This window comes from Cervus canadensis, chromosome 1 (genome assembly GCF_019320065.1).
Source record: "Cervus canadensis isolate Bull #8, Minnesota chromosome 1, ASM1932006v1, whole genome shotgun sequence".
In the NCBI taxonomy this organism is placed as follows: domain Eukaryota; kingdom Metazoa; phylum Chordata; class Mammalia; order Artiodactyla; family Cervidae; genus Cervus; species Cervus canadensis.
In genome coordinates this window covers 41658804-41686217 of record NC_057386.1, presented here as the reverse complement: position 1 = coordinate 41686217, position 27414 = coordinate 41658804, and the positions used below count along the sequence as shown (strand labels likewise).

At 38.9% G+C, this 27414-nt stretch overlaps 1 protein-coding gene across 4 annotated transcripts in view; it reads right to left on the bottom strand.

The window, feature by feature from the left end:
• Positions 1 to 6505: 6505 nt before the first annotated feature.
• Positions 6506 to 27414, bottom strand: part of NF1 (neurofibromin 1) — a 239987-nt gene continuing 219078 nt past the window's right edge. For 3 of the 4 annotated variants that reach the window (XM_043480281.1, XM_043480273.1, XM_043480292.1), the window contains 8 exons: positions 25914 to 26036; positions 25375 to 25505; positions 25116 to 25216; positions 23447 to 23589; positions 23034 to 23080; positions 21555 to 21771; positions 10031 to 10147; positions 6506 to 6714 (listed from right to left, as the gene is read on the bottom strand). In XM_043480281.1, coding sequence (XP_043336216.1) covers positions 6611 to 6714; positions 10031 to 10147; positions 21555 to 21771; positions 23034 to 23080; positions 23447 to 23589; positions 25116 to 25216; positions 25375 to 25505; positions 25914 to 26036 — 983 coding nt within the window. In that variant the 3' untranslated portion in view covers positions 6506 to 6610. The remainder of the gene's footprint in view (positions 6715 to 10030; positions 10148 to 21554; positions 21772 to 23033; positions 23081 to 23446; positions 23590 to 25115; positions 25217 to 25374; positions 25506 to 25913; positions 26037 to 27414) is intronic. The other variant, XM_043480302.1, reaches the window with a different exon arrangement.

Below are 27414 nucleotides of genomic sequence, written 5' to 3'. Positions count from 1 at the left end.
GTATTACCTAGACTAAACCCCTACATATAATATTACTGGGGCAAATGGTGTGGACATGTTTAAAGCTAATGACACAGAAAGATGAGATCAAGTGCAGGAGTGAGTCCATCACACCACACTCTAACCAGCACTGTACTAAAGATGTACTAAATACACCTTTGCTAATTTGATAGATGAAGATGGTATTTCCCCGTTTCAAGTTTGCAGTTTTTGTTTACTTCTGAGCGTGATGACCTTTCCCGTCATACAGCAGTTAGCTATTGGTACAGCATTTCATTTCTGTGGGCTGGCTGTTCACGTCATTTTGTCCTTTGCCCATTCCGTGTCGCCCCCCTGCACTACCCTCCAGCTGGGGTCTTTTCTTAAAATTGGTTTTTAGGAATGCTTTTTAAAGACCATTTTGATGTGGACCATTTTAGTGTTTTTACTGAGTTTTGTTACAATACTCCTTGTTTTATGCTTCGGTTTTTTGATCACTGAGGCATGTGGGATCTTAATGCACCCAGGAATCGAACCTGCACCCCGTGCAATGGAAGTCTTAACCACTGAACCACCAGGGAAGTCCCTGAACTCTTTATAATGAAAATAATTCCCCTGTTTTCTTGGCCTTTAAATTTGGGGTTTTTTTTTTTTGAGAAGGGAGACAAGAGGATATTTCATGGGTTAGGTAGTAACAGCGTAATCTTAAGGATTTTTTCCATTGCTTCTAGGTGTACAAAATCCTCGCCTTTTGTGGGAAACAGGTTTCCCAGGTGGCGCTAGTGGTAAAGAACCCGCCTGCCAATGCAGGCTACTTAAGAGATGTGGGTTTGATCCCTGGGTCAGGAAGATTCCCTGGAGAAGGGCACAGCAACCCACTCCAGTACCCTTGCCTGGAGAATCCCATGATCAGAGGAGCCTGGTGGGCTACCGTCCACAGGGTCGCAAGGAGTCAGACAGGGCTGAAGAGACTTAGCATGCACATGTATTGTGGGAGTCAGTGTTCTTGTCAACATTTCCAGCTCTCCTCCTCCTGGATGGAAGAGGACAGTTCTTCCTGACCTTTGAGATTTGTGGAGCTGTGTGATAAGTTCCGGCAGTGACTGTGAGCAGAAGTGACTGCATGTCTGGCCTCAGGTCTTTAATTGCTGATGTGAGATGCTCCAGATGCTAGGCTGTCCAATCCGGTAGCCACTAGTCGCCAGATCTATTTAAATTACAATTTAAAAGCCAGTTCCTCAGTCTCAGTGTTTGCATTTCAAGGGTCTGACAACCCCTGCAGCTGTGGTGTGGATATGGAACATCTCCATCACTCCAGGGGCACTGGGCGGTGCTTGTCTGAGCCCTCCTTCCCCCGTCATTTATTTGCTACGGTGGCTGATCAGTCTCTGGGGCTCGAGAAACTGCGGTGAGCAGAGTCCCCCTGCTGACCAGTGGTGGACATGCAGAGAGGTGAGGAAGCTTGAGTCAATGAAATTTGGGGGTTACTGGTTTTTTTTTTTTAACACCATAACATAATCTGGATCTGTCTGTTCCATTCTATTTACCTAGTTTAATTACCATCATCACAGTTTTAAATATTTCAAAATATTTTATTATCTAGTAAGGAAAGTTTCTATGCATGCTTTTATTTCTTAGCTGTGCTTTCTTGTCTATTTTATAAAGTAAACCCTAGGATCATTTTGTTTGGGTCCACACTTTCTTCTTGTAGGGACCTTGATTGGAATTGCATGGGATCAGTAATTAGCTTGGGAACAACTGATGACGGTATAGTCACTAAGTTGTGTCCGACTCTTGCGACGCCATGGACTGTAGCCTGCCAGGCTCCTCTGTCCGTGGGATTCTCCAGGCAAGAGTACTGGAGTGGGTTGCCATTTCCTTCTCCAGGGGATCTTCCCAACCCAGGAATCGAACCCAGTTCTCCTGCACTGCAGGCAGATTCTTTACTGACTGAGCTACAAGGGAAGCCCAAGGGAACATCTGGCACTCTAATACCCGTTCTTCCCATCCAGGTCCGTGGTCTGTCTCTCCCTTGACTCCTCTCCTTACAGCCCGGGTCAGGCAGACTGAATCAGCGCTAGCACGAGTGAAATAAAGACAACACAGTGACTTTCCATAAAGCACAATCAAGTCCTTTTAAAAAACTGTATTTTTCATCTTATGAGTCCCTCTTTCCCTATTCTGTTGAGGGTTGAAATGCCCTATTATAAAAAGACTGTTCCTGCAATTGTTTGTTTTCTAAGTGCATAAATTAACAAAACACATCTTCAAAATTTTACTAGTGTGTGAAATTTCAAAGTCTGGATTCGCTTTCAACAGGTCTTTATACAAATACACAGGACATCTCCATTTTGGCAGGGATTTGTGCATGGGGGTGGCACTTGTGCATGAGGTCTTTCTTCCCATCCTATTTGCATAGTTCCCTGATAACATAAAGCTTTAGGTGCTACTCAACAACCCTGGCTCCTTGAACAAGGCATAGTCCTTGTACTTGGAAGGCCCAGAGTCTAACCAGGGAGTTAGGAACAGTTGATGACCACAACACTGTAAGGAGAAGCAGTTACAGGACCAAGAGAAGGGTGATGGGGGCTCAGAAAGCATTTCCCAGAGGTGCTGATGCTGGAGTTCCTTGAAAACAAGAGGCCGAATACATGTCAGCTGGATGAATGAATGCTGTAAACTCAAAAAGACTCAGTATTTTAATGGAAACTAATTTTTTGGTCTCCTGTAGAAGCCTAGATATGAGTATATGGTGAGTGGCCGTATTGTTTTTGCTTAAGGCATAAATACCTAATCCTTTCTGCCTTCCATCCATGAATTATCAAGTTGGGGAGGTAGTATCCCTCACCATCAGTTTCTCATCCTACTTTGACTTTGGCCAGGCTCAAAAATAGAAAGTACCTTTATTTTTGCTCTTGGGGCTACAGCAGGTCTTCATGGGAGCTTTTAATTTTTTATTTACTTGGTTGCACCAGGTCTTAGCTGTGGCACAAGGGATCCTTTTTTTTTTTTTTAGTTGTGGCATGAGAACTCTTAGTTGCGGCCTGTGGGATTCTAGTTCCACTACCAGGATTGAACCCGGGCCTCCTGCATTGGAAGCACAGAAGCTTAGCTCTGGGATCACCAGGGAAGTCCCCTCATGGAGTTATTAAATATGCAAAATCAGGGTGCATTTCCAAAGTGGGATGAAAAGAAAGGAGGAAAATAGAAACAGAATGAGCCAGTCTCCTTTCTGGGGCACTGCATTCTGCCTGGACACGTCTCTGCTGCATGGGCTCTCTGGGCAAGGCCGTCCCCCAGCCTCACGGACACCCTATACAGAATTGAAGACTTCACAATCCTATTTTCAACTGCTCAGTGCACATATCCATTTGGATACACTTCTTGGTCATTCTTCAGGGCCCAACCCCTCGGTCCACACCTTGCCCACTGTGCTCACTGGCTCTGTGGCTGTTGCCCTCACTGAACTGTGATCTCGTACAAGGCACAGACCAAGCTTTCTTCTTCTTCTTTTCTTGGCACCTGCAATGCCTGGCAAAGGGCTTGGTACGATCATAACCAACTGAAAATGTTTCTTTCAACAAATGAATAAATCAGCTGAGGCTACCTTTGTTGATGTTTTCTTCCTTGAAACATATTGTTGGGCAACGCTTTCTAAATGTTTGACCAGGAAAGGGCCCTACTAAGATTTCAATGTGACTTTTCTATTTTATATGGAGGAAGTGGTCCCCTTGGGGGAAGTTCTTAATTACGTAACTCCATAGGCTTCTCTTTATCACGACAGCTTGACTCACGGCATAAACACATGCTAAAGACCTAGAAAAATTTTGCAGTACAATCTTTTGGGGATAATATAAAAAGAATAAAGGTAATTTGACCCAATATGTTTAAATAAAACATATGATGCTTCTTTGGAAACTTTAGACATACATGTATACATATATGTGGTGTATGGAACATGTACATGCTTTCCTGGTGGCTCAGTAGGTAAAGAATCCACCTGCCAATGCAGGAGACGTGGGTTCAATCCCTGGCCAGAAAGATCCCTTGGAGAAGGAAATGGAAATCCACTCCAGTATTCTTGCCTGGGAAATCCCATGGACAGAGGTGCCTGGTGGGCTACAGTCCATGGGGTTGCAAAGGAGTCAGACATGATTTAGCGACTAAACAACAAACAACAGTATGTACATACTACAAGGCATAAGTGGATTTTTAGAAGGTACTTAAAAGTCAAATCTATTAAAATTACAGTTTCACATTATTAAATATCCCCTTCATGATTTAGCTAGTACTTTTTAAAAGAACAAAATGTGAGACTCAAACCTACAGGGTCTACATTGCTGCAGTGCGGCTTAGAATTTTTAGAACCATAATCAACACTCTAAGAAGGCTTCTCGTAAGCTGGCAGCTAAAAGGGTCTTACGTGGAACTTACTTCAGTAAGAAGGCTGAGTCTCTAATGAAGACAGGCCTGGCAGGTTACTTGGGGCAACCGCCCCTGACAGAGTTGGGGTGCTGCTGTGCTGGAAGCTGTTCTGACAGGCAGTGTGCAAGCCAAGTTTCACAGGTAGAAATCAAGGGAGAACTAGGGGTGAGGGTAAGCGTCATAGAGGGGGCATGGGGGTGGGCTGGGTTGCTTTCTGGAAAAAGGAACACTGTGAAGCTACCCCTTTGTTACAGGTTAAGCTTTTACTGTTCTTCTAGTGCCTTTCTGCCCTTCCCAAACCCCCTTGGGAATCAACTTTTCTGGCCAGACAGTTCAAAATTGGCAGACTAGCCTGAGACTGTCCCAGAAAAGTAAACTGTGCAGACAAAAAGTGAGCATGGGCCCCATGAATGACAGATGATACTGTCAATGTTCTCGAGCAGCTTACTAGTAGTCCAGGGATGGAGAGGTGTGGCCCAGATGGTCACTACCCAAAGGCATCCCTACTTTTGACTGTGATGCTTTAGTCTGGAGGGAATAGAAAGTTATTTGCCGTACAGCTGACCCTTGAACAAGGCAGTGTATAATTTATAGTTGGTCCCCTCTGCATCTGCTCTCCTTCATCCCTGAATTCAACCAACCATGGACCATGAAGCACTGTAGTATTTACTATCAAAAAACATCTGCATGCAAGTGGACCCTTGAAGTTCAAACTCTGTTGCTCAAGGGTCAACTGTATTTGAATTTTCTGGTCTCTACTCCAGTGGTCTTTAAGCTTTAGTGGCCAGAGAACTTACCTGAAGCTTCGAGAGTGCGTACGCCTGTGGGTCCCCCTTCCCCCGGCCCACACACAATCTCTGTCTTTCCCTTCCTCCCTCCCAGGACATCCCTGGAGACTGCATATACTCTGCCTTGAAGGTTTGGGCCCAGAGTGCTAGCAAGTGCTCCAGATGAGGTTCCTCTGCTTCACAAATGTCTTCCCATAAACAGACCAGTACTTGCCTCAGACCTAAGGTGTCTCCTTCATGGTCTTTTTAGCCCTTTATCTAATTTAATAGATACTGTTGCCCTCATAAGGATCAGCTCTGTCCTGGCCACAGGGTCTATGCTGCATTCTTTCTCCATCTGGGAGTAGCCCACATAATGGGGTAGACAAAATGTTAAAACTCGCAGCAGTGGAGCCAAGGAGAGTGTTTTGACAGTGCTTACACATGCTGTGTCTGGGAAGGTTCTGCTGGAGAGAGCTGAGAAGCTGGAGAGAATTGTGGGGTCCTAACGTAAGCCCTCTATTGATCTTAGGGTGTCCTGGCATTTCTGATTGCTCTTTTTTAAAGAACTAAAGTCAGCCTAACCTCAGAAAGCAGAGTCACCCTTCATTTTGGCAGGCCCTCAAAATGCATTTGGTGGGGTTTAGGACATGCAATCTCAAAATATGCCACCTTGAAGGAGCCTGAGAAAATGGCAGAAGCAGGAAGGTTCCCTGACCTTTCTCCTCCCATCCTTTCCTGAAACACACATAAAACCTTCACTTGAGAGGCTGGGCCCTCCCTAACCCCGGTGGAAAGGAGCATCCAAATCTCTGAAGACAGAGGGACTTCGAGAACTGGAATAGATCTTGCTAGGTTTCCTAACTTTACTGCACTTACCTCACAGTCTGACCTATAAGATTTCTACACGAATGCCCACTCTTCATCAAACCTAGGATAGAAATACTCAGGTTTAACTGTTTTTTGTTTTTTTTTTGCGGGGGGGGGGGTCCTCTCATCTCTTTTTGAAGGCTCCTGCCATGTAAAATTTATACTAAATAAATGTGTAGGCTTTTCTCCTATCAATTTATCAGTCTAATTTTCAGACTCAAGGGAAACTTTTTCCCCCCTACGCATTTCACCAAAATTATTTTACCTTTAGTTGAGAGAAGTTCTCGAACTAGAAAGGTCTTTTCCATGGCAGGGTAGGGGGTGGTGGTGGTTTAAGAACCCAAGACATCCTTAAAAGAAAGGAAATGGCCTTAATGTTTCAAAAGATCAGGGAGGAGTAATGGGCAAGTAAGAAAAGAGAGCTGATGCATGTGAAGAAATTAAATAACTCCCCACATCTTAGAGCAGATTGAATTTACATTTTACTTAAAAAAAGGGGGAGGAGTACATACACAGGGAGAATGGGATGGGAACAACAGTGATCTGAAATGGATTTCTACAGTTCTCCCCTACAATGGTGGACTTTGTCTGTTGGGCAGTATTTCTCCTGCTGGCGTACAACTGCTTACAATATTAACGAGGCTGTAGACAAGGGAACTGCCAGAGTTTGGGCCTGAACAGAAAAGAGAGGAAGTTATCATATACAATGTAAGTTTACAATACACAGCATTTTCTTTAAATGATGTAACGTAGTCGCAGGAAGAAGTTAACAATACTAACACGAGAATAATCAAATTTTTTGTTTGTTATCCATGTACAGCAACTAACTGCTTTACAAAAAAGCAAAATAATACAATATATCATCACATGTATTTACAGTGTAGTAAATATACTTTTCTGTCAAATTTTACACAAACTATTTACAGGTGAATATACTGCATTAAAAAAAAAACTGTGTGGCTGACACTAAGAGTGAATTTTTGTATAAGTCCATTGCATAACATTGAATAAGACATGCCTCATATGCCTGGGTTAGGGGTGGGATGTAAAGACAAAACCAAAAAACAAACATAGAAGCAAAACAGAACTGAGAACCCTAAAGCCCGCTAAGCAGGGTGGGCTGCCGCTTCCATTCTGTCTCCCCCAGGACATCCCCTGTCCGTTCTCTCCGGGTCTTCGGCCCGGGCCTAGGACCTGCACGGAGCCGGCCCCAGTAATGACAGGTGCTGAGAGGGTGTGGGAGAGAGCACTGGCCGTGGCCCCCAAAGCTAGAGAGCCAGGTTCAAGGCTGGCAAAGAAGGGCACACCCCTGGGACAAGGCGGGTGATACGGCAGGGAGAGCATGACAAAAAAATGGTGAGTTAATGTTTTCCTTTTTAAAAAGTCAGGGGAAACATCTACAAACCCAAAACAAATTGCTTTATAGAACTTACATCAGATTATGCAGAATAGGCAACTGCTGTAAACTTCAGAATTTCTTGTGCAGTTTATATGTATGAGGCCTAAAAAAGAGTTTCATTTCTCCAGGGGAAGCATATTGGTGAGACTGACCTCATGTTCATTTTAGTTTCTTGGAAAACTAGAGTTTCCTCAAGAGTCAGAAGTTCTTTAAACAAGGTGAACCTTAAACCTCAATAAGTTTTCAAATTTCTAGTATGTACTGGTTAAAAGCACTTCTGCACTTCAAAAAAGGTTCAAAGTTCTGATTCATGCAATGCAGATCATTTCATGAGGTACTTCAAGTGAATTCACTCCCTTCATTACACTAGAGGGAAGTTAACAAATAAATTTCAGAAATAACATACCCTGGAAAACTTGTTTATGGAAAGATCAATATTTTTTTAGTGGTAAAACTTTGGAAGTTTCTCTGTTTTGATGGGAGAAGCAAAATAGCGTAACACTACCCACAGTCATTGCACCAAACCAACCAACAAAGAGGGAAAAACACAGAACCAAAATTATTAAAAGCTCACATTCCAGGAGCCAGGGTGCCCACCCCAGAAGCTCTGGGTTGTGGGAAGACACGGACCTTACCGGCAGCTTGGCATTCTTGGCACCAGGCTGTTAAAGATCTATTTCTAAGCTCAGCTCTGGTCTTATTTCCTTATCACCTTAGTTGCTCTGTTATTACAACATTCTATTCTAATGAAGCCTCTACAATAGTTAAAAAGTTTAGTTAATTGCATGTATCTTCAATATTTTCCAACAATTCAGGGTCAAAATAACTATTAGCAGTAAAGTGTTTTTTTTTATTATGGCAAATGGTTCTTACTTTTCCCAGGACTGTAAACAAATTAAAAAAATTAAATTCTTGTTATTTCTGAATATCAAAAGCAATTTTATTTACATTAACATATTACATTGTTACTGTGTGGATAAATGTGAAATGTGTTATATTATTAAAATCAGAACACTTAAATGTACCATTATTTATTGATTTAGCTGTGGAATTTAATTTACTGAAATCCACTCATGAAACAGCACTTTAGGAAATTCCCCCTCCCCTAAGTTTCTTTTCCCCTCCCAAAGCCATTACATCTTAACATATAAAGGGAGCCCAGGAATAGGGGGATAATATCTTCTTGTAATAAATATGGTTTAGTCCTAAATTGGAACATCCAGATACTAATATAGTCACTGAAGTCAAATTATTTTGCATACTGCAGGTACCACAAAGAAATTGGATCTGCATTACTATGGAAATTCCAATGCCATGATAATCCATACCATTCAGCATAGCAGCAACTCTTAAGGTCCCCTATTGTCATAATAATGCAGGCTGACCAGTCTTTTCACAGTGATTAAATGCAATTCTATCATATAGAACCGAAACGTTTTGCTAGAGATTCCTGATTTTTTGGAGGGGAGAGGAAAGATTACAAGACATTTAAAATACATCTCATCAAAAAAATTTTTGATAATATACATCATACTCTATGTTTCTGGGAAAAATATTAAACAAAATAAAAGCATCATCTACTCTAATAATCACGTACCATTCCATTTTGTATGGAGCTAATGCAACCATCTACGAAATTACCTTCTAGGAACAATTTTTGACACTTTGTTCACTGATTACCCTGCTTGGAATTATTTAGTAAAGAAGAGGAGGAGGGGAAAAATGTATAATTACTATACTTAGTATAGTTTTGGCGTACAAAAACAAAAAAAATGACTTTTAGCATATTTAAAGATTAAAAGATAATCAACTGGAGAAAAATATAAACTAGTTTGGATGACTGAGTTTGGATAAGGCCTCAGAACTCATCTCTTTAATTCAGTAATGTTAAGATATATGTGGTTATGTTTATTTCCTGTAATTATTGCTAATACTCAAGTGTTAGTATTTCTTAAGAACCCACTACAAAATGCTAAATCCCTCCACCCTCCCCCCTACCCCAAAGTACCTTGCCTGTGGCTTTATGGTGTGAAGTCACTGAGGCTTGACCTCTATGGTTCTTCAGTTTTGTAAGGTAAAAAAAAATCCACAGCTAAAAGTCAGATTAAACATACTGGGGTTATAATATTATTTCTCCCATAAACTTCTATCTTGAAAAGTGTGTAAATAAGACTAACACTTTACTTTATGTTGAAGAAGGGGAAAACATAGAAGGCAGAGCTCTGTGCAAATGGCTTTCATAGCTGGCCAGTAGTAGCAGTATTCAAGAATTCATCCTCTCTCACAATTGGGATGTTCTCAGTTCAAGTGTCCTGACTGCCCACTCTCTGCAGCTGTTCTGAACACTTGCTTAAACCGAAAGTAAAAAAAAAAAAAAAAAAGTTAAAGAAAAAAGCAGCATTAAATTTAGGCAATGCTTCCAAGAGTTGATCATCTGGCAACATGGCAGACTGGATGGGCTCATTAGAAAACATGAAGTGCAGCATCACAGCACGGAGGTGAGGGGTCACTAGTGAAGAGCCCGTGTCAGTTAAGTCTGTTTGAAAAAGGAAAGAAAGAAAGCTTCACACGATCTTCTTAATGCTATTACGTTTGAAACTGCCAGCACTTCTCTGCTTCTGCACCTGGCTTGCGGATCCATGGCGAGTTCGTCCACTGTTACAGTGCCCAGTGGTGGGAGAGAGTTCAACGTTCTCCTTGTCGATTCCTGGAGAGAAAGGAAGCAGCCAGTTACCCCCTTCTCCTCTGGCGTTAAGCTCCAGGACTGAATCTCACAATTTGGAAATGAGATACAACCTGGTCTATTGTTTTTGCATTCATTTTAACAGTCAACTGCTAGAGTGTTTACAAAGATCTTGAGGTTTACGCACCTCACACTTTGTTCAGCAAAATTTGCTACCAGAGCAGAAAAATAGCATAAGGGGGGAAGAAACAAAACAAAAACCAGAGAAGTTGCAAGGAAAAGCCAGAGGCAGGCAGGCTTGAGCTGAATGAGGGAAACGCTAGCAGTCGCCAGACCAGAACGCCCTCCTCCAAATCATACCAGAAGTTTCCAGCAGAGGGCCATGTAGCTTACTAGCTGTTTACACACAGGATATATTCTGCAATTGCAAAACCTATGTAAATATGCCATTTCAAAGAAAGGGAGATGCTCTTTCTTCTCAAAATCATAGTGCCTACCCCAAAGGAACTCAAGTATTTACTGAGAAAATAATATATCCCAAAGGTCATACAGCAGAATTTTTGCTTTGATCTTTTCAACTCTGCCAAGTCATTTTTTGTTCTACACCTTAACAGTTGCCATTTACTTCTCTCATGGAGGAGATTAAACCTCCCCAAACAGGGCCCTACAATGTATTTTATAAATGATCTGATTAGTAACTTCATAAAGTGACAAGAAGCAAAAAACAGGGTTTTTTTTACTCATCAGATTAGTAAAGATTACAGATTAGACAGGTCACAGGATAGTGGTTACCTCTGGGGAAGGAGTGACTGGATGAAGGCATGAGGATGGTTTCTTGGGGGTGCCAGTGATGTTTTGTTTCTTGATCTGGATGCTGGATTTTTAAGTATGTTTACTTCTTAAAAGTTCATTAGGTTGTAAATTTATAATCTGTGTGCTTTTCTGTTATACTTTAACAAAATTTACTAAAATACTTGGACCGATTATACCCACCTTTGACATAACTACTGGTGTCACAAGAAAATGTATTTTAGTCATTTGTAGCAAAATTTAAGCCATTTGTAGCAAAATGTAGCAAATCTTTACTAATAGAGAAAAATGACCACAATTTGGGAGTAGGGGGGAAAGAAATACACATACAGGAAGAAAAAAAAGGCTGGGAAAACATCTGCCAAAATATATTATTACTGGATGGTATGATTTCAGGTAATTTTTAATTTATTCTTTTTATTGTTTTGGCTGTGCCACGTGACTTTTGGGACTTTAGTTCCTCGAACCCATGTCCCTTGCAATGGAAGTGGGGAGTCCTAACCACTGGAACGCTAGGGAATTCCCTACTTTATTCTTATTTGTACCATCTGAATTTTAAAATAAAGAGTAAATTTGAGAATGGAAAAATTTCTATTTATGGACAAAAAATAGCACTTCAAGTCAAAAAGTACTTATGTGACTGAAAATATACAAAGATCCATACATCTTTCTGTTGTCTCATGAATAGAAAATGGCTCTGTGATGACCTCCTTCTAGGAGTCACACATCCTTTGTTTGGAGTCAGCCTTGAATTCCACTCAGAGTATGGAGCATCTACAGGCACCTGGTCTGATTTACACAGGCTTCCTAGAGGGTTGCTGTCTTGAATTTATCAAAGGAACATAGGCATATGGAAAAGTGCACTGGGCTGGGAGTGTGAGTGCAGCATTAAAAATGTCAGCAACACCTCTCTGGTAGCCAAGGGCAGTGAACCTGCACTGAATCTGTTCTAATCTAATCCTATGGGTAGAAAGATAAATGGAAGAAAATACACCGTGATGTTCAAAGAACTTTTCTCTGGGCAACAGAATTCTGAATGATTTTTATTCTCTTCTGCATACTTATTTTAATCTTCTCCAGAGCTTTCTAGAAAAGAAATAACAAAATTGAAAGAAGACTGCTTATCATCTTTTGAACGTACCTTGCACTCTGTGATGTGTGTGCAGCTCTTTCAATTGCCTTACTGATCTCTCCAAGATCAAGGGCAACCCGCATTTTTTTCTCATTTCTGTTTCTTTCATGATGCATTCTCCCTGCTTTTATATGGCATTTATATTTTGTCTATATTGTCACCATCTGTGTATATGTCATATTTTCTCTACTAGAATAAAAGCACCTTGAAGGGCAAAGATAATTTATTACTCATTTTTGTTTTTTCTCTAAGATCTAGTTGATGTCTTTTCCAACAAACACTGGTTGAACAGAATGTTTCCATTTTTAAATGTGATGGCTGCAACTGGGGAGAGTCAAAAAGCATCAACCCTCCAACTAATAAAAAAATTAAAAAAAAAAAAAAGCATCAACCCCTTTGATTGCCAGTGTGGCTGCACCATATTTTTACTGGAAAAGACAATACTGTTTTTAGCTTCTTCTGTCTGAAAGGATCATGAACTTGTCTGTGTATTTGACCTTCCCTTTCCTCAAATCTGCACGTGGCCTACAAGTACAAGGCCAATAGTTCCTTATCTAGGGTTATTTCCTTAATAGGAAGTAAGATTCAGGCAAAACTGGAACTTTAAAGATAAGAGTTTGAAACAATCAGGAGATGGTCATCAGGAGGGACACAGTGTCAACCACCAGAGAGTTGGTGTCCCTCTGCCAGCAATTTTCCACCCTGGGGCCCTTTCTTGTGTGACCACCTTTGGTGAAGTCACACCCCTGACTAGACTATGGCTCTTTCTGGGGGTGGGGATTGGAGGAGCAGTCATCACACTGCAAGGAGGCAAAGCTTCCATCTGAGGACAAGGGCCTGTTCAGTTTAATTCTTAAGAATTAAAAGTTATATAAATTATAATCAGAGTAAGTCACTAGGGTGAAGGTTTCTTCAAAGATATACTAAGAATATTTCATTTCCTATTTGTTAAGCAAATAACCTTCAGACCTCTAAATAAAAATTTAGATGTTAAGGGTAAGAACAAGCAATAAAGTTTTACACCTACTGTGATCTCAACTACATAAAGAAGAGAAATTAGAAGAAGAGGCACCGAAATGTTAATAAACAGTGATTATCTTAGAGTGGTGGGATTATAGGTGACTTTTTTCTTCCATTTTGCTGAATTTTCTAATTTTTCCCCCATACGCATGTATGTTCCTTTTAATTAAAAATTTTAAAGTATCATTGACTTAGGACTGTCACTGATAACCCAAAGTGTCAATGCTATGTGAGAGGTGGAGGTCCTGTTTTTACTCTCAAATTCAATTTTCATCTCAATTCATTTTGTGTTTTTGTGTGTGTGTTTTCTTCCTATTGAGTGACCCAACCCTAAAAGTCACACACAGGTAAATGTGGCATGATGGTGATTCCTAAGTTCGATTTCACAGCAAAAATGTTTTATTTCAAGGATCAAAGGAGAAGCTGACATAAAAATCTTGGAGGCTTTTTTAAAATCAATTATATCAAAGATAGCATCTTGAAAAAAGCCAAGTTAGTATGAAACAGAATGATCCCAGTATCCTGGTTTCTAAGCTCAATTCTCCCTTTTGAGAATTTTGGCAGCATTCTTCTTTTCAACCCTCTTAAATTAAAACTAGAAACCTTTCTAGAAGCTAGTGAAGGATTTGGTCTTGATATTCTATAGGAAAAACTCTCAGATTATCAGCCCAACTGCCTAAATGGACACAGACCCACCCTGCTTTGGTACACGACATTTTATACGAGTGAGCAGGCCTTGGTCCTGCACGCCCACTCATCAAGGCCTCTTGGAGGCTTTGTGCCCTGGTTTCTGATGCCCCTACGCACGGGCCTTCCCTTCCGACTCTCAGTGGGCACAAAAGCAGAAATCCACGAAGTGAGAGAAACTTGGAGGCCACCACTCAGGTGAAATAAAAGGTTAAAAACCTCTGTGGTCTTGACTTACTACTTTAAATTCCCTTAGATATTCTGTTCTTAAACATGCAGCCAGTTACAAACATGCGGGGCAGAAGAAGCTGAAAATTTTTCACAGCAGCGTGTTAACAAGCACTGTGCTTCAGTGAACTGTGGTGGTCTCACGTAAAGATAACACCCGAAGCAGAAGGTGTTATTGGCCAAAATTCACTGCATTGAGTAAGTGGGAAAATCATTACACTACAGTTAAATAACATACATCCATTATATATCTACCTCCTCTGCTCAAACATGAGTTCCTTGAAGGCAGGTATCAGGGTTTACTTTGACAACTAGGGATACAGTTCCATCCCGACAAATAATAAAATACTTTGAGTCACCTATTTTTTAAACACCAAAATGATCTCTCAAACTGGAATCTAATATTTTCATGAGAAAATAAAAGGATCAAATCCTTTTTAGTTCTTGAGAAACTGAGGAGAAAATGAAAAACTTAATAATAATCCAAACCTCCTGCCACCTGCACAGGGCTCTAGTAAGGTCCCTGAATCTGCACTGCTTAGTTTATCCCATGTATCTATGGCAAACCTGTCAGAAAATTCTTACTGCATCTACGAGAAGGCAAAGGTGTCAGAGGGCTCATAATAAGGCACATCAGAAGACCCAGGGTCCAGTCTGTCTGGATGAGAACTCTTATTTTGTTTCAGTTCTTAATCTGGCACTTAAAATTAACAGTACATGTGCCTATTTCAAAGGACTGTTAGAAGAATCAGATAAGCTAGGTGAAGATTTTTTGCACATAATTACTACACAAATTAAGATGCTCCTAATAACTGGGAAAAAAAAAGTGAAGTACTGAAAGCAGTTTTACAACAAATGCATAGGACTTGAATTTTATACTGGAATTTTTAAAGTTACTGAAACTAATGTAAATAAGCAAGAAATACCATTAAGTTTTCCTAGAAGAAAAGGTAACCAGAGCTGCTTCTTGTGTGTGTGCTGTGCTTGGTCGCTTCAATGTTGCCTGACTCTTTGAGACCCTAGACTGTAGTTCTTTAGGCTCCCCAGTCCATGGGATTCTTCAAGCAAGAATACTGAAGTGGGTTGCCATGTCCCCTTCCAGGGAATCTTCCCAACCCAGGGATCAAACCTCCATCTCTTATGTCTCCTGCTTTGGCAGGTGGGTTCTTTACCACTAGCGCCACAAGTAAATACAATGATGGAGATGTGTTAATTATATATTTAGAATTATTAATCTTTTGAGCTAGATATACAAAAGATCAACTATAGGAACTTTAAAAATATTTGTAATGGATTTTCATCAATTGCTGACATCTCTTTTTCTAAACAGGTCTAATCTTTCTGTATATTAATTACTAAAGAATAAAAGACAGAAAAGGCATCTTTTATAAATGAGACCTAACTGCATCACACTTTTTTCTTCTTAGTCCTTTGAGCTAACTAAGGACCACATTCCTTCCTTTTTTTAGCACAGGTGATTAAAAAAGACAGCCAGCTTTAACTTCTAAGGAAACGCTGGGGTTGGCGTCATATTTACGGAAAATAAATACTTCTTAAGCTAAAAATTCTTCCCCATACCGCATACCCTCCTTGCTCCAGTACCTCTCCCTGGAGTTTCCTGTTAACCTGCCCATGTTAGTTCAGGGCCGGGACAGCATCTTCAGTGTTCAGGGGGAACCTGGGCAGCTCTTCCATCAAGACGAGTCCTGGCCCTGCAGCGCCAGAGGCATTCAGACCTTTCAGGAATGGCCTTGTACGACCTTTATGTGCCTGAGCCAGACTCTGCTTACAGGGATTGGTGAATGAAGTCTCATGCCATGTGCCTGGGATGAGCGCAGGGTAAGCAGTAATTCGTGCAAAGATGACAAAAGTAAAGAGTACCTTGATGAGGAAACAGCTGCATGAAAACTGCTGATTTAGAGCAAGGCAGAGAAGCTTCACAGACACAGAGTGGAAGAGAAAACAAAAGTGAGTGATGTTCATAAGATTTTTAAAGGGTGAAATATGATTAGGTACTGGATAATTATTAATTTTCTTGGTTTTTCAGGATTCTAGTTTTAATTATTGAACTGACAGCTAATTTCCTAAATATTACCAACTCTAAATATTAATAAATGGTAGAACTTACAATTTTACAGATAGATGTGTTTTTACCACCCTTATTAGAAATAAGGATTTTAGTGTAAATCAAGAATTACATTAAAAACTGAAGTGGAAAATTTGCAGAAATTACACCAACTAGTTGCTCAGTTTAAAATGATTTTTCTCCCTTAAATAGAAGGTGATAACAAAGAAAAAGAAGAAAAATAAATCAAGAATATACCAAATAAAGGTCTGCACTACCATAAGTAGTTTCATAAAACATTAAAAAAAAATGGCTTTGGAGACTTTACGTGGTCTCAAAATAGAGGTTTCTTATGTTTCTTTAAGAGGGAGACACATTAACCCTGGTAAACAGCAGAAGTATGACTAAGTCTACTCTTTGCAGAAATGGTTTTGATGGACTGACCCTTTCTGCACACAGCTGTCAGCACCACTGGGGGGCTGGAGTCCTCAGAATTCCTAGCTGACCCACCCAGCTTCCTGGGAGGGAGGTCTACCTTACAGAAGCAGAAGGATGGAATAACTAACTGACAGTCTTGGACACAGACCCAAAACGAAATGAAAGAAGTGAATTTAAAACAAAGTTCCACAACTAGGTCTTTGCTCTAGAAATATTCATGCTCTAATACTAACAGTAAAATAAGCTGATCAAAGAAAAAAATTAAGATTTTCTTTTCCAAGTGAAAAAATATTTAAAATAGATCACAGGCTTATTTTTGCAAAAAAATGTAATATACATCTCACATATTTTTGAGGTAAAAAATATATTATTAAACTTTAGCCATAATTATCACCTGATTTTTCCAAACAGATGTCCCTTTGAATGATCAGAATACTTTATAGTTATAAGGTACAATATAAGTACAAAAGGTCACAAAAGAGGTCAAAACAGTATACTGTGTATACCCTGCCACTCTTACTGTTCTGAAATCTGTTTGAGGGCAGGTCTCATGTCTTATTAGTGCCCCCACTTCCCTTGGTTTAACAGAGTCCCTTGCATGTAAACAATGAACATCTGTGATAATTCAAGACAAAATCTGGATTTGGGGTTATTTTCTACAGAGTACTGTAGTATTAATCTTGTACTTAAAAATCAAAGAACTTGTGTACACAAAGGATTTGTTAAACATGCCTCGAAAGGAAATAACAACTTCAGCTGAAATTGAATACTGAGACATAGGCAAAAACTGCCAAGTCTCTGGGGACCAGGGTCTCTGTCACCTTTAAATGTTCTGGAGTACCTACTGAATATCTACAATAGAGGAGTTTGAGTGTTTACTGAATTAAATTACAGTGTGAAAAATATTAGGAGGTCTCAGTAGAGTATAAATTAAATTTTAATATACTGTAGATGAATCTATTTAATTTTTTTTTAGTGAATACCATCATCCAGCAACTATCGCTTGTGTGCTCAGCTGTGTCTGACTCTGCGGGCCCGTGGACTGCAGCCCACCAAATCCATATAATGCCATCTGGATGTTTATTTCTAGTATACTTGCTCTTTAATATTTGAAGAGGATACAGGAAGACTGTATTTGAAATGCATACTTGAAATGGTTATAAAGCACTCAACATGGTTTTAAAAAGGCACCTTTGCTCACCCAGTTAGAGAGCCATTTATGGCTTTCTTAAGCAAGAGAAAGTCCCATATACAGCATTTTTAGTAGATACGTTTTTATTTTCTAGCTCTAATCCTGGTTCTTCAATTCATGTCCGGCTCAGCTACACTGGGCCAAAGAATGGATCACAATATCAAATTTGAAATATTCTTATTTATTAAAGAGTAAATGTTATAGATTCTCTTCAAGGTTCTGATAATGGCATGTGGGAAAATCTGAAGAGACAAAGTTCTACGTTCATTTGGCTAAAAGGGCCACAGTTAACACAACTTCATATGCAATGAACTCTTGAGTATACTCCACTGGCTCCACGGATACCAAATTCAATTTCTGCGAGGAGTGGAGTCAGAAGACAGTCATTTATGTATCTTCATATATAAAAATACAAAACTTATAAAAAAAATCCTCCTTGTGTTCAGGGGATAGACAAATGGCCTATGATCATCTGTCAAGAAGAATGTATCTTCAGAGACGCTGGTTTTATGTAAATGACTGCCACGTCCTCAGAAGCTGGTGACTTACTCAATTATCACCAAAATTTTTACTTAAATAAGGTTTAATGCTTGATAGGGAGGGCTAGGGAGTTCATGAATTTCTTATGTAGCTAATTTGATGGCAGAGAATACTGGAGACCAATAGAAGATACAGCTTAGTGGTCAATCCTGCTAAGTACCAAAGATCCAGAAAGCAAAGCCTTAAATCGACAGAAAGTTTGAAGCAAAGTTTCAGCTGTGTGCAGATCAGCATCTTTTGCTTTTTGACAAAAAGCAACAAAGCTTACACCTGCTTAAAATTCAGTAGACTAGTGTGGGTTGATATTGGGTAATTAATGGCAAGCAACACTCATGGTCCATTTCAGGGAGAGACATAGGGCTTCTTTAAATACTTCTGCTTAGCACATGGCTGATCAAAGTGGAAACAGGGAAATATACTGGTTTCTATTCAACTAAATACCAAAGATGAAATGCTACAGCGAGTTATGAATCTGGATTAGATTCATCACTTCTTTTAGCCCTTTGGTATCAGCAAACTTTGTTCCACAAAGAATTGAGGAGACAGGGATATAAGATTATAAGGACCTAAAGTTATAAAACAGCATGCCTAGTTAGAAAGTATACACTCTTATAAGAGGTATTATCTAAGTACAAATGACAAAAACACAATAATTAGGCAGATAGATAAATCAGGATCCTTTCATGGAGATAAATCCACAATTTAGAGATACAAATGGGTTTCATCAAAGAGTAAAGTGACTATTGAAAAGATAAACTCTTTCTCTAATGTAGTAAAATAATCTGGCAAACCAAAGGATATAAAATTTACAATTTAGAGACAGAAAATGCTGAACACCATTATTCTAAAGAATTAATTCTATCACTTTTAAACTTCAGTTTCATTTCAGAATAGTCAGAGGTTTTCAGGGTGTTATAATTCATTCAAGTAGCCATCTTTGGAGAGCTACTAGAGGTGACACTGTAGGTTTAAAACTGTAACCAAAACCACATACACTATTCTTTGATTTTTCTAGACAATTCTAAATAAGAGGTTGCAGAGTAGGACTATTTTTCTAAGCAAATGATGTGGTTAATGTCCAATCAACACAGGACATGAACAGTTCATCAGCGACCAGAACGTGTGCTGGTACCTTTATTTTAATCTGATTATTTTGTTGTCTCTATCAGTGGGTAAAAATAGGCAGAAATATCCCTGGTAGTCAGATTTAAAAAAAAAAAAAAGTCAATATAAAAACAACTAATCATTTTGACAGCTTTAACATCTCTTTAGTAGCCCAAGAGGCAAAACGTTGGTCAAAATGAATCAAACTTGAAAAACAAGAGGATCGATATAGGCAGAGTCTATGGATTTTCTAATCAGGATCAACTTCAGTGGTTGACTAATCCAGACGATAGACAGCTCTACAGGAGAAAAGCTGTGGTGGACTTAGGTAAGGCAAATGGAAATAATGAGACAGACACAAACATATGAAAGAGAACAGGAAAGCAAGGGAAGGGAAGGAAGAAAGATGGCAGATACTGAAGGCAACAGATGTGGTGGGAAGAGCACTGGCCTTGGTTCTAGATAAGACTGTGTGATAAAGCAATTCACTTGGCTCTTCTAAGCCCAGTCTCCCCTTCATGTAAGACACTGTGAGCTCAGAACTAAATTACGTCTGTAGTACCCTCTAGCTCCAAAGAGCTAAGATTTTATCATGGGGGGCTGGGTGGGAGGTGGTGGTGATGAGGGAAAGAGTGTAGTCACTGCAGTATCTAGAAGACAGTAAAGTTTTGCCCTGGCTTTAACAGCTGAAATGCTGATAATGGGGCAAGATCCTATGCACATTCTAGTGTGTAAGAATCACCTGAGTGTTAAAATGCTCGCTGGGCCTACTCTAGGAGTTTCTTGTGCATGAGGTCTGGAGTGGGATTCTAGCAACCACATTTCAACAAGCTCCTAACTGACACTGAGGCTGCTGGTCTGGGACCACACTTGGAGAAACACTGTCCTAGGGAGTAGGTAACAGAGGTCAAATGAACACAGTTATAGAGGAGAAAAGCTGGCAAGATTTCACTTATATTTTTGGGGGGAGGGGAAACCTGACTAGCTGCAGTAAGGTGACTGATAAATAAGTGCTAGATCAAATAATTTGTTTCCTCTGCTGACCAAGGTTTTGTTGTTGACCAAGGCTTAACAGATCATACATGAATATAGCGGTTTAATATAATGGTTTATAATACGTATGAACTGGGCACTAGATTTGCCAAGTTCTTTTTTTTTTTTTTTTTTTGCCAAGTTCTTTAGAACCTTCAAAACTATGTATGTCTAAATATTCAGGCAAAACCAGGATTATAAACTGGAAATTCTATTTATGGATCTTGAACAATACAAAGTAGTTATAATACATTACTTGGCTTTTTAAAAGAAAATCCACTTAACACTTAACTACATTTAATAACTTTTCCTTATAGCATGAGTAAACTTTTCAGATAATGGAAATTTAATTTTAACCACTTTAAAAAGATATCTTTCTGAGTATAAACATGACCTCAACGGAATTCCTTCATTATTACTGTCATTATAACATACACAATGGTGTCAGTTCTGTAATGATTGAGTAACACCTCCAAGGTGGACGGGAGTCATAAGAAATCATCTGCTTTGACACTGAATGAGCCCAAAGTTCTGTGCATTTGCTGTTTCTGCCATCTTGCTTATCTCAGCCCCACCCGAGCTATTAGCTATTTCTCAATGTATCCACCTGTTAGTTGCATGTTGAATTGGTATACTTTCCACACTCGGACCTAAGAGTGACTTCAGAGTAAGGAATATGCTTATGGGCTTTAAGATGTTATGTTTTTGGTGTGGCTTTTTTGTCTGGGTGCTTGTTCACCCCTAGATTTTCAGGTTGTTGCTGGAAGTAGGGAGTTGGGACACTACTATACTGTGTGGATTTTTTGGACCCAGTAGGCTGTGTCAGAGACACAGAGACACTAGGGCGAGATTAGTACATCTAGTAAGGGAGTTATCATTCTGTTCACTTACAGGGGTTACCTGTCCCTGAGGTTACTTTTCCTGCCTGAACTCTTAAAAATGTTTCAACCTTGGAATACTATGTAAACACTCTATAAACATGTCACTATTTTTGTTGCACTCTTTGAAAGCAGAAAGCTTTACAGAAACCAAAATTCAAATCAGCTACAAGGTAAAGAAGAAATGTAAGATGAATTTCATGATAAAAAAGAGCAATATCTGCTGTAAACGGATAACAAGGGAATTCCTAATGTTGTATAGTAATATTATTGCTCAAATTTATATAAAGAGTACATTTACTGACCTGGGGAATGCTGGGAAGTTGCAAGTGAGGTCATGGAATTAGAAAGGTTAAGGTTAGCAGTAATACTAAGCTGGCTCTGCACTGCAGGAGGATAAGGAGATGTGGGTGTCAGGAGGGACTCCTCACTGGTTTCTTCATCAATTCCAGGCAAATACGTGTCAATCAAGGCATCAAGAAACTTAACAATAAGCTCAGCATAGTCTGGGATTTGTGTTTGCTGTAATGGAAAATACGAAATTATTTTAGCTCCGTTCTTTTTTATTTTTTCTAAATCCCCTTTGAAGCCAAAAAAGAGTAATTCAATTTTTATTTTGGGCTTAATTTACTATTTTTCTTCTTTTATACTACAGATCATTAAAAAAAGCGAGGGGAGGGGAATGAAATAATATTTATAGACTACCATGGGACTTACAACTGGGAATTTTATTCAGCTTACACTTAACGGCTTCCAGATGAACCTGCAATTACTGGAGGCCATGCGTAGACAAAGACTGAATTAATCCTGAGACAATCCAATTATCAGGAATGATGTCTACACTATTTTCCAAAACAGGGAGAATGAGCAGAGCATCATTCCAGCTGTCATTTAGAGATTCAACTAACTAATAAACACTCTAAAGAGAATGGAGGGTTACTGGCCATCAAACCACAAAAGTTGCTGCATGACACACTTATTTCTGTGACTTCAGGCCCATTTTGTAAATGAAAGCCTTTGCATATCAAGAGGTATTCAGTAATAATAAAATAAAATAAAACTAAACACTCAATTTTTAAAACAAAGTTTACACTATTTACATTGATTCAGCACCCCTATCTCTAGAACACTGCACTAGGGGAAGAAATAGAAGTCCTGCCTTCAAGGAACCTCAATCAATTTGGAAAGAGAGCATATACAGACAGAATCATTAAAAACATTATTTATGTCACACTATATCAACAAATGCCAATCAAAGAACAAACTGAATGGACCACATGAGGATATTTTCAGGGAAGAGTGAATCTAATGCAACAGCTTGAGAGGAAAAAAATGTTTTCACAAGGTAAATTTTTTTCATTATGTAATTTTAAAAACAGGTTTAATCGACATATAACATTGTATTAATTTCAGGTCATGAGGTAGATTTCGGCCATATGTTATGCTCTTTCCTAATCATAAGATACCTAAGTGTGTGCCTTAAGGTCATCAATTACATGAGGGACTGAGGGCAGAAAAGTTTACAGAGGTTTATTATACCTTTCTGAAAAGTCAAGCATAAATTTAGTTGATTTTTTTTTTTTTTTTTGGTAAAAGCTAGTATATAAACATATTAAAGGTATTGCCTCTTGGAAAGAATCTTGAGGTAGAAAACTTTTAATAAAAATAACGTATGTGTTTGTATGAATCATTCTGGTTTTCAGCACATTGTGTGTTCTTAAAACAGGCATACTTATATAAGTAAAATTTTCATTTTGTCAGTAGAGAAAAATATATTTTCTTACCTTTGAAAAGGGTCCCGCAAACCTCCATAAGCCATTAAAACCAAAACCTGCAACAAATCAAATGTTACTCTTACAACAAGCAAGATACTCTTTTAATCTTAATAGAAATTAAATAATTTATATAGCTGATGATATATAAAACCTACATGTACAGTAAAATCATTTTTTTGAGGATGAGTATCAAAGTAGACTAAAACTCACTGAAAGTACACTCAGTATAAAAACATAACTTTAGTTAAAAAGCTGCCAACCAGTTATCATACTGAACACAACATTAAGACAGTAAGAAAATGGCACACTAGAGAGAGATGAACAAGCCTATTCCTCATGAGAAGTTCTTCAGCTAGTGTATTCTTTAGCAGCACGCCTGTGTCAAGTTCATCAACAAGCCTCCTCCCGATACATTTATTTACTTTGCAGGTAAGATGTTTGGTATTGTGGTGGGGATTCTTCATGGTACACCACACTTTGCACAATTCCATGGATCGGATTTAACAAATTTGGATCTTGGCACAATGACAACAGGGTGTTGATCTTAGAGTCCAACAAATTGTGCCTAAAAAAAAGTCAACAGAGGAACATTTTAAAGATAAATTAAATGAAAATATACACTGGAAAACATATGTTCTTTCCTAGAACAATGTGATAAAAATAAAGGGTGGTGAGTGCTTTTTTACTTCCTGGTGCTTTTCCAAATTTTCTAATATAAAGGTTTTTACTTTTCTGGTTTTTTTTGTTGTTCTGAGTTTATAGTCATCAGAAAAAATATGGTAAAAGCAACCAACTAGTAAAGTCACATAACTATGCTTAACTATACATGCTGACTGTCTGCTCAAGACAAGGCTGGCTACTATAAGCCACTCAGCATGCTTTAGGACCATCTCTTCCTGTTGATTACTGATATGTACCCAGGAGTTAAAACTAAATTTACTATTAGTCAGTGTTAATAAATGCTGAATCAGATCAAATAAGGAACACAAAATTAGCTTGGAGGGAGTGGAATATATGATCCAATTCAAACTTACGAGGAAACTGACTATTTCTAACCCAGTTACACTCCATTAATAAAAATAACCAAGGGCCAAGTACATAAAACTCTGAAATTTATGAATAAGATTAAACAAAAAGAAAGGCTTCCCAGGTGGCTCAGTGGTAAAGAATCTGCCTGTTAATGCAGGAGATTCAAGAGACACGGTTTGATCCCTGGGTGGGGAAGATCTCCTGGAGAGGGAAATGGCAATCCACTCCACTTGCCTAGAAAATTCCATGGACAGAGGAGCCTGGTGGGTTACAGTCCATGGGGTGGCAGAAGAGTCGGACACGACTGAACACGTACGTGCACACAGCAGGGAACTGGATCCCACATTCTGCAACTAAAAGATTCTGTGTGCTGCCACTAAGACCAGACACAGCCAAATAAATAAATAAAAATAAATAAAAAACGAAAACAAGGAAATAATGACACTATACAGAAGGCCTACATTAGGAATGGTGGTGGTGGTTTAGTTGCTAAGTCATGTCCGACTCCTGTGACCCCATGGACTGTAGCCCACCAGGCTCCTCTGTCCATGGGGTTCTCCAGGCAAGAACACTGGAATGGGTTGCCATTTCTTTCTCCAGGGGATCCCAAATTTCTTTGGGTTATTTAGATTTGAACACTTTGAAGCTAATATGATTTCATCCCTTAAGAGAGAATAAAATTCCTCTCCCAAATAAGAGGTCAGTTTTGCTTTCATTCAACTGTGGATTAAAAAGAAAACCTCTACTGAGAAAGAAACCATAACAGGTATGCTAATTTAAATACATTAATAGCAATCTAACAGTTTCCTCCTAAGTGAGGAAATGATGCTCATCACAATGAACAATGTATGGAAACAACAAGATAAAAAAATGTTCACCCTGAGTGACAGGCCAAAACAAATCTTAGGTCTCATTAAACCCACTGTCTCTAAGCTAAAATCACTATCCATGTTTCCCTCTCCACAATCAGTGAACACTACTGGGTGATACTTTTCCTAAGCTTTTATAAAACATTTGACTTCAAGACAGATACAAAAGTTAAATGCAGGTGGAGATACTTACACAACAGGAAAAACTTTGGGGAAAACAACACTGGCCTCTGCTAAATATTCATAAAGAATTCGTTGATCAAACTCATCTGTGGTGTATTTCACCAGTGTAGCCTGCAAACAAAGTAAACAAAAAACATTTTATTTTGTGGCTGAATTTTTATCTGTTTTGGTGAGAAGCTGAATATAGACTTCCTTTCATGTTTTTAATATTTAAGGGCCTTCTAAGAGTAGACTGGAGGAAAAAAAACATAAAAAGCAAAAAATATTACCAGAACAGTAAGAAGAAGTGCTTGGATCTTCGGATCAGTAAGTACTTCTTCATCTAAAAGAACATTTGATTCAGACACTGAAACTTTGCGTAAATGTGGGTGCTGCTGTGATGAGGAAATCCTTTGGGTTTCTGTGGTAAGATATGGATTAACACTATCAACTGTATTAATCAAATACAACACACCAGATACTACTTCACCTGCTATATTTTAATGTCACTTCTATAATTCAATAGTTTTTTAATAGACACTTAAATTATCAACATAAAAATCATACAAAATTACTATTCATCTATATATGAAAGTTCCGGCTAGCTGTTTACGATGCTGTTTACAATCCTATGTATGATTGCTTTCCACACATATTTCAGGATTTTGGCATTTTAAGGACTGTACAGCTTATCTTCTGAGAAAGAGCAAATGTTTCTATAGTTCATCCTAATGACACTAAGAAATGGCTAGAAAGCAAATATGGCTTTTAATGTATTCTCCCTCCTTACTTTCAATGATCTAGATTAATTATTAACTTTGTTTCTCACCCATTTCATAATCAGTTTCTGCTACTCTCCTCATTTTGGGGGGTGTTGTGATCCCTGATTCCATTTCTTGCCTTTTAGGAGCCTTTGTGTCTGATATCAAGTGATCAAAACTTTTCCTTGTTCCTATAAACAAAAGTTACAGAATATGGAAGTTTATTAACCACAGTGTCTGTGAATAGGAATATACTAAAAAGAAAATGTTTGGGCATAAAGTGTTTGCGTTTTCACTTAGGACCCAAAGAAAGCTCAAACATCCCTGGGGCAGAGTTCCTCTCTTCTCCATATTTCTTCATCTTCTTAAGGAATTTTGGCTAAACAGCTGTTCTGTTTCAGGACTGGATGTGCCTTATTGGTCCAAATCAAACTGAGATTACATTCACTACACTGGAGGTAAACCAAACTCCACCAGCAAGCATAATATTTAATAATAAGTACAGAGATAGGCGCTATTTAATAGCAAAGAGCAATTATGTCTGAACCATCTTTTTTCAATTTAAGGCATTCTGCTGCTGCCAAATGGCGAAGGCAATGGCAACCCACTCCAGTGCTCCTGCCTGGAGAATCCCAGGGATGGCGGAGCCTGGTGGGCTGCTGTCAATGGGGTCGCACAGGGTTGGACATGACTAAAGTGACTTAGCAGCAGCAGCAGCTGGTGCCAAAAATGAGTCATTAACATATGAAGAATTTCCAAATGAAGGCAAAATCAAACTTTGATTTTAGTTCTTCAAGCTCTGAAAAAAGGATCTGTATGCCTGAAAGTACTAAATAATTGATACACTGGGAAATGTTTCAAAAATAGCAAGGAGGACCATTCACTTGGCTTTGAGTTTCTATAATGGTGTTCTCTATCACTGTTGAAAAACTTTCTCTTAAAGTAAAAGTATTGAAATTGGGTTATTTGGAACTTACATATTTCTGTTCTTTGTATTATAAGAAATTCTCTTATTTTTCTTGGTGCAGCTCTAAGAATAAATCTGGAATACCTGTGACAGTATTACTTTTTAAAACCCAGAACTGAAGCCACTATAATCACATCTGGACAATTGAACACTTGAGAAATTTAATCTTCTATTAACCTCAAGTTTCAATACTAATTCACAACAGTCATAAAAATCAAGGTCAAATAACTTAACAGCCCAAAGGATCTAGTCTAACTTCTTCATTTTCTCTACCTATAAACTGAGGAAGCCATCACTTAAGAGATTAGCTTGAAGTCACAAGGCTAGACATTCAGTCAGTGATCAGTCAAAATATCAAATTTCATTCTTCCTTTTTACTTTACACTCTGCATTTTTCCTTGGAGATCTCCTTTCACTTCTATAGCTTCAGCTCTCTAATGAGCTAATTAATTCTAAATGTGCCACCTGTCCACTTCTCTCTTCCTGATCTCCAGATGTATGTTTTCATTTATCTCTTAGATACACATTCCGAGAATTCTGAAGGTATCCCAAACTGGAATGGGTAGCCATTCCCTTCTCCAGGGGATCTTCCCAACCCAGGG